General features: G+C 39.7%; 1 protein-coding gene and 1 long non-coding RNA gene across 3 annotated transcripts in view; one reads left to right on the top strand and one right to left on the bottom strand.

Annotated features, from left to right (window-relative positions):
- The first annotated feature begins 31 nt into the window (after positions 1-31).
- On the top strand, positions 32-3,468 carry LOC308472774. Of its 2 annotated transcripts, none has more exons than XR_013983723.1 (2): positions 32-335; positions 1,843-3,468. It is a non-coding gene; the product is annotated as an uncharacterized lncRNA (long non-coding RNA). The 2 variants fall into 2 exon arrangements; XR_013983724.1 differs by lacking the exon at positions 32-335 and adding an exon at positions 351-1,091.
- The window catches only part of CHP1 (calcineurin like EF-hand protein 1), a 20,243-nt gene continuing 14,883 nt past the window's right edge, over positions 2,629-7,988 (bottom strand). The window contains exons 5-7 of the mRNA XM_080997730.1: positions 6,432-6,493; positions 4,872-4,994; positions 2,629-4,268 (exon numbers count right to left, since the gene is read on the bottom strand). Coding sequence (XP_080853856.1) covers positions 4,215-4,268; positions 4,872-4,994; positions 6,432-6,493 — 239 coding nt within the window. The 3' untranslated portion in view covers positions 2,629-4,214. The remainder of the gene's footprint in view (positions 4,269-4,871; positions 4,995-6,431; positions 6,494-7,988) is intronic.

Below are 7,988 nucleotides of genomic sequence, written 5' to 3'. Positions count from 1 at the left end.
ACTCACTTCTCCGCTTTGGGTTGCCATTGGGTAGGCTTTCCCCAAACGGCTGGACACTGAGAGGCGATTGGCCAACTGCGATGTGGTCTACGCCTTCCTCCTCGCGAGGCCTATCGCCGCGTTGAAGAAGTGGGACGGCCGGGAGGCGGGGGTTACGCGTTCGCTGTACTCAGTCGTTCAGGACGCCTCCTAAAGGAAGGAAGGGGTTGTGCGCGGTGGCGGGAATGCGCAAATTGGAAATTGTACTTTTGTTTATTCTGTTACATTTCCCCCCGCAGCTGCTCCTCCTCCTCGCTCAGTAGGATGCTCGTGCCCGCTGCCACTAATTTTCTCAAGTGAGCGCGTCCAAATTGAATGGGGAATGTAGAGCTGGATCTCTCAGTGTACAATAGGCGATCTTACTTGATGGGCAGATAGGGAACTATAACCGGGCTTCAATCCTAAACACACCAGGCCCACCCACAAGGCAAGGTGCTGCAACCGCCTCAGGCATTGAGGCAGGCAGGCAGATTCCTCCAGTTTCTGGTCTAGCTCTTCACTCACCCCTTCTTCACTGGCAGGGAGGGAGGATGCCATTTTGTGGTTTGCCAAAATGTCATGGGTTGGCTATGCCACTTGCAAGCTAGAGTTCTTTCAGCTTTAGTTCTGGGTGTCCTGCAAATTACACGGAGGAGAATAAGCATTATATAAAGGGTGGTACATTCACGCCAGCCCTGCTTAGGAAAGAGCTTCCTCAGTAGAAATCAGACTGCTTAGGTTTTTGCTCTGGCAGGTTGGGAATGCTTTCTTGAAACACAGTTGGAACAACTGCACAGAAAATGTAGACCAAAATCCTCATCAAAACTCAGATCACACTTGTCTCCACAGACCAAGTCTTGCACTTCCTCGTTCCACCATTTTGCAAAAATAGATCTCAAAAAGAAACCCTCTGGGTTTTCAGAAGGGATCTGTCACCCACCACCATCAATAACTTGTGCAGGAATCATATATATTCACATGGGATCTGTACCTCAGATTCTCCATTTTTGCTCCTAGGTGGGGCTGTGAATTGTTAGCTCTCCCTTTTTTCCTGGTGTGATCAGTGGGTACAGGTATGATCTGACAGTAATTTTTTTGGGGGGGGGCACTATAAAAATTCTGGTCTCGTGTTGGGGCTCTATGATAGCACCCTAAAAGCTTAGTTTCATAATGGTGTGGGTACTGTGACTATGCTTTAGAGGGAATATCCTGTAGGAAGCTGTCCAGAGACCTGAACAAGTTTTAAGATACTGGTTGTTGCACCATAACAGAAGAGGTGTTTGCTATATGGGACAATTTTCTGTTGTCTCCTAGTCACAGAATCATAGAACTGTCAAGTTGGAAGGGACCACGAGGGTCATCTAGTCTGAGCCCTGCAATGCAGGAATATTTTTGCCCAATGTGGGGCTCAAACCCATAACCCTGAGATTAAGAGTCTCATGCTCTGCCAACTGAGTCAGTACTAATTTAGCAGGTTTATTATGTTTGGATAACATAGCACACCAAAAGGTGTGTCATGTTATGCATTCATATTTTGTGTATGGGTGATAACCAACATTCATCATAATCTTGAGTTGGAGCCATCATTTCAATTAACTTACTCTGTCTTTTAGGGGTGGGATCAAGGCAAACTGAAATTACTATTAGGGAAGCTTCACATTTACAATTATGTACTTTTAATATATAGATTAATACTAACATACCATATATAATAATAATGGCTTGAGTTGTTTTTCTGACAAGACATGCCAAGAAATGAATAGTTGCAGTAACTCCATATTGATATTAGACTTTTTACAGTGCTTTATGAATTCTTTTTTGTAGACAAATGGGAATTTGCATCCACTGTAACATGAGAATCAACCTTTAGTCAGGAACATGTTAAATGAGTCTTCAGGTTTCTACACTCTACAGTGAATTGTACAGCTACTGAAACCTAAGCAGAACCCATCAAGTTGAGAAGATTATATGAGTTAAAATGCACAGCTGGACTAACAACAAGAGTTAAGAATACACTTACCTGGCCTGTATTTCATCTCCATTCCCTGTTATTTCTAATTTTATTTGAAGTTTTAAAATCTGTTCTGTCTTAACATATTCTGAGTAAAAGGCAGGCAACTCCTATTTATTCCCACCATCAAACTGATAAATAGCTGAGCCAGATATAAGGGCAATAGGACCACACTCTCCTGGCCTAAGAGAAAGCAGGAAATTCCAGTTGATATATATTGCTTGTAAAACATTCTAAATGCCTGCAGGTTGAAAATTCAAAGCCATTTAAAACTTTAGTAATGAAAACAAGAGGTGAGATCCAAAGTTGCATGAGCAAACATCTGCTTATGCAGCTGGGTTTCTCTTTGCTCTCTGAAATCTTTTGAAGGTTGCAGGAGCCTGCAGAGCAGGTTTTTTGTTTCGTTTTCCTTTCTTTTGAGCAGGGAGGAAAAAGGCAAGTCCTGTTGTGCTAGCAGGTGTATGTTGTGCAAGTGGGTTGACAGCACTGGATGTCACCCAATCTCTTAAAAACTAGATTAGTATATGAGAAAATAAAGTCTTTCAGCTGTAGCATTCTACCTTGTGTTATTTAAAACCTCCATTCATTCACAGAACACAGTATGTTGAAGGATTTTATTCATGGATAGTTGATGAATATAATAGATCTGACAAGGCACACCTGTGGATTACCTCTATAGCCAAAGGAAGATTGCTTATTTTCAGATAAGCAAATTTCAAACAATAAATCTAACAACTTGGTGTTACTTTCATTTTCCTTCTCTTTATAAAATTCCTATGTTTACATTGTGATCAAAAAAATCCTAAAGTATTTGTAAGCAATCACCCTATAATCTTGTTCCCATCTTTATAATTTGTCTGAAGAAGGAATAGATTTTCTTCTGCAGTTTTTTTTAAAATGTAAAATAGTGTGCAGTTCTTAAGGATCATTGAATTGTGTTGGATTTAAGTAAACTAGATTAACTTGCACTCAATACTTATAGAAATGCTGACATATAGCAGGGGTCGGGAGCATTTGAACACTGATTTTTACACAAAGTATTTTTCTGCATCTTGGAAGCCAACACTGCACAGTTAAACACGGTTGTCAAAGTTCATTGATAATCAGTGCAACAGAATTGTTTACTAACAGCAAAGACAATTCAGCCTGAAAAGATCATCATATTCATTGCTTTTGAGCCCTCAGTTCTGTATTGTGATGCTTACATCAAAATTCACAATGTTACTTGATCCTTGTGTGTGGTTAAAATAAAACTTTCAAAATATAATCTGAAGTAATAAATGTACACATGTGCTAAGAATTTTCCTAAAACCGTTAGTGTTCCCACATAATTTGTAGGGACACAGTACTACTCAAATCTGGACTTTGACATGCATGTTGGAGACGAAAGGTCCAGTTGGCATAATTGGTATGAAAAGCCTTCCACTATAAGCTGTGCAACAAAAATTATGTATTGCAAACATTCACTGAAAAACAATAAAAGCACAAGAAAGAAATTTGAGTAATTTAAGTATAATGCAAATCAAAATCGTCTACATAAACAAAGCTGGTGGCAGGGGGTGGGCAGCAGAGAGGCAATCAACTTTTTCCAGTTAAGAAACAGCTTGCTATGAAATAGTTTCATTCAAGTACCCAATTACTATGTTTTCAGAACTGCAAGTTACTCTCTTGGCAGACATCCCACATCTGTGGACAAATTCGTAACATTTGACACACTTGCAAGACGAAGCTCCGAAGCCTTAATTCCGAAAACAAAACCATTGGCCTTGCATTACTTTGTGAAGTTAAGAGTGGCAAACATCTATATTTAAACAAAACCAAGGACAGAAGAAAACAGTTTGTTAACCAGACAAACCGAAGGTAGAATACAAATACTACCAAGTCAGATTTTTGTTGTCATAGTTCATAAAATGATAGAAGATTATAGTAACATGGGAAGAAATAATTTATAACCAGAAAGCAAAGCAAAGAGAAGTGTGAGGAAAAGGCCATTTCAAGGTTCCATTCCAAGCTGCACTGCAGCCACGTTCCTTTGTTCTGATGCAGAAGGAATGTTCACATCGATGGAACAAACTGAGGGGGGTTTGGAGATGTACCTCACATGCACCAGCAGGAATGCTCAGGAGAGGGTAAAACAAACTATATTCCTTAAATATCAGGACAACAAGGAATGGGCCTTGATCCATCAGTGAAGAAATCGAATGCTCATTTTTTGCTCTACATCCACCTTCTCCAAAACCTGCAAAAAAAGTAGAATTGTTAACCATTTGTCACAGGAATCGAATTCTCTCTCAACATTTAGACTTTAGTCTTGTCTTAGGAAGCCATTCTTGTCAGCTTTCCTACTGCATCTCCTCTTGTGCTGCAGAACTATTTTTTGTAGATCTTGACCTAGAGGTCATCAGTAATATATTTTATGGAAAATGAAAGCTGTACTTAGCAACACTTGCATTTGGAGTGTATTTAATTGCATTTATGGAATTCAAGATGATCCCTGGGCAGTCTATCAAAGCACTAACCAAACTAAATCAGCTTAATTTCAAGAAAGGCTCCTTTATCATGTACCCACAGATCATGCCTTGGAACAGCATGCAAAGTTGTCACACACTAAAAATATTTAGAAAAACTAACAAGTCTAACAAGAATCATTTAAGCAAATAAGATAAATTGCAATTGTTATGAAGCTGAAGAGCACATCTCTGCCAATTTATGTTCAGATATGGGAAATAGCAAAATAACTGAAGAAATTATGCACATAAGCCTTCTATTCATTTGATTGCACATCTGATTCGGAAATCCAAGCACTTAATCAGGTTTGCCATAATAAACATTGTTTCCTGACCTTAACAAACTCTGCAAAGGAGATTGCACTGTCACCATCTTGATCAGCCTCCTGGATTGTTCTGTCAGCAATGCTGCCCAACTGTTCATCCGAGATGTTTACGCCAACCATCATCCGCAAAACCTGCAGTATACAGAAACCCCAAAAGAATGTAATGTTAGTGTTTAACAAAGAATATGCTGTAAGTGCTAAGAAGGCACCAGACAAGTAAAGCTATTATTTTAAGTCAACCAAGTGAAGTTTCAGGACCAGCCCGATCAGGCAGCTGGTTTTAAATATCACAAAACAGCAGCAATTTTTAATTATTATATTATTGTTCCCAAGGAGAGGTGCTTGGGACATTTCCTGCTTCAGGTGCAAAAATACCTTATCTGTCCTTGGGTGCTAGGTACTATACACCTTGACGTTGCACAGACCACCATTTACTGCACTGCCTCAAATAAAATATACTGAGGCAGTTTAAGGAAGCTCTTTCTAGAAATAAGGAGATCAGTCCAGGTTTACTGAATAATGTCAAGTGCACCACTTACAAATACAACTTTCATCTCAAGAATTCTCAGACCAGCAAGTTAACAATTTTCAGAAAGTTCTCCGCTTTTTTCTCTGGGCCACCCTTTTAGAGTAAAAATTTGCTCACGCCACACCAAATTTTTTATTGATAAGAAATACACTGGAAAGCAAAAAGAAACAACCCCCAGCAATGCTTGATTTATAACACAGAACACAACTATTTATATAATATGATTATGGGACATCCAGAAAGTATAAAATAATACAGTAAGCCATTGTTACACAAACCAAGTATGGCATTCTTTGAATGAGCAGCACATTGGTGTGAAATGCTCAAATCATGCCCACCTTGCTTCTCAGTTTGTCAAACAAACAAACCACACTACTAGCTTAGCTTTGTGTGCAAACCAGTACTTGTGGGCTAGTTCTCTCTAGAACAACCAGAAGAGCTTCATGATAAGCCCTAACAGTTTGTAACTATGGCATACCATGGTGTGCAAACCTTTAAGTACTTTTTCCAGGTTCACAGAATACCTTTCCCCACCACCAAGAGCACAGCTTTATAGGATTGGGGCTAGCTGCTGGTTTTGAACCAGAGTATATTTTTTATTGTTATAGCAAGGAGAGTTTAGCCTCATGACATACATTGGGTGAGGAATGTTTGGCCTGTGTGCCAATTTGAGCAGCCAAGCTGTTTTTCCAAAAGCACACCCATTTGCCCATGAGCTGACATCACTACTGAACAGGGTTTAATCCTGCACTGGCTACACAATCCTGTCCCCAGCCTGGAACAGGGTCACACAGCCTAGGCAGACAAGAGGAGATTAAAGATTGAGCAATATCTGTGTGGGTGTGGGGATTTAAAATGGAGGGGAGAGATTCACAAAGTCTTTTCTTACCTCAGCTGCTACTATAGTTATATTGTTATATAATACCTATGTATTATAATAATTTAGTATTATCATTCAACCAGACTTTACCTTAAAGGCTAAATAAGACAGTCATCCGAAAAATTTGCATTAATTTATGGGCTGCAAAAGCTAAACATACCTGAAGCAGCTCCTCTCGAGAAATCTTGTCATCTTTATCTAGATCATATAGCCGAAAAGCAACTAGAGGAAATAAATTCAAGGTTATTTATTTATATACTGCCCTTCATAGGGTAGTTTACAAAATCAAAACACATAACATAATATCCTCTTCTACACAGCTCAGTCCACAGAGCATGAGACCCTTCATCTCAGGGTCATGGGTTTGAGCCCCACACTGGGCGAAATATTTCTGCACTGCAGGGGATTGGACTATATGACCCTTGTAGTACTTTACAACTCTATGATTCTATGAACAACAAAAACCAATAACCCCTTCCTACGAACACATTAAAAAGCCACAGACTGTTGAACCAGTCGTGTTGCTTAGGAACTGCCATAAATGCCAGAATGTTAAGTAAAAATACAAAAGAAAATAAAAAGTAAACAAACTGTCACATTTTGGTAGGGAATTTCTGGATACGGGGAAAAAAATGATATATAGGGGAATCCCTGCTTATGCAGGGGGTCTGCTCTGGGACACATGCAAGTATGTTCCAGCCTGCTCCACCCCCTTGGGCCCCCAAAAAGGCATGAGTGTGTCAGCAGTCGCACGCATGATCAGGTGCAAATGGGGAGGTGCCTGTACTAAAAATCCCTGCTTTCTTTCCCACTGCTGCCATATACAGAATACATTATCGAACCAGAGCAATGTGCCCCCATACTACAAACACTCTTCCCTTATTCTTCATAGTCATTGACTACTGGCAACCACAAAGACACCAATCAGTTAAAACTTGACTGTTCCTTGAGGTGATCATTTTTAAGAATAGGAGAGTAACTGTGCTGCATCTGACCAAAGGCCTATCTTAGGAGTATAGAGGGAACATAATGGACTCATCTCACTGACTGGATAAGACATTTTCAGGTTCACACTAAATGCCCAAGAAAGGAAATTTTGCTGTCCCAAAATAGTTATGCTTAAATACTTGGGTTTTTCTTTTTCTTTGACCAGTTACCGATACATGCTAGCACATTAAACAGATTTCTTTTTCCTATCAGGCAGTAATTTATAGAATGCTTATATAGAATGCCTATATTTAGGCATGGAAAGTTAGCCTGCTTCAACAGTTTTACCAATAATTTAAGATTTGTTGAGTATCTTATGTAAATCTAAGAATATTATAAAGTAAAATGTGAGGTCATGGAAGATATATTACGATGATTCATTTAAAGCAGCACCATCAATGTGCACAGCATTTTCCAAATACAATTATTTCAGTACCATGTACTTGGGCTTGGTTATAGGCTTTGTTACATTAGGACAGAAACAACTGGCTGTGCCCAACACTGTAGCACCACTCACACAACAGACTTCCAGGCACGCAATGGAATTTCCTGTTCCTCTCCTGTCCCTGTGCACCCTCAAAAACAGCTGGGGGGGCGGTATTGAGGGACCATCCAGAGTAGATTTTGGGAGGAGGAAAGAAAATGGAAATTCCGTTGGATGGCTGGGCTACAACTCCTCATCAGCCACAGCCAGCAAAAGTGACAAAAATCCACTTTCACTTAGGTAACT

The sequence above is a fragment of the Podarcis pityusensis genome (assembly GCF_964106645.2).
Source record: "Podarcis pityusensis genome assembly, chromosome: 1".
Classification (NCBI taxonomy): Eukaryota; Metazoa; Chordata; class Lepidosauria; order Squamata; family Lacertidae; genus Podarcis; species Podarcis pityusensis.
Note: the sequence above shows the minus strand (reverse complement) of the source record. Positions and strands in the feature narration are given on the sequence as shown.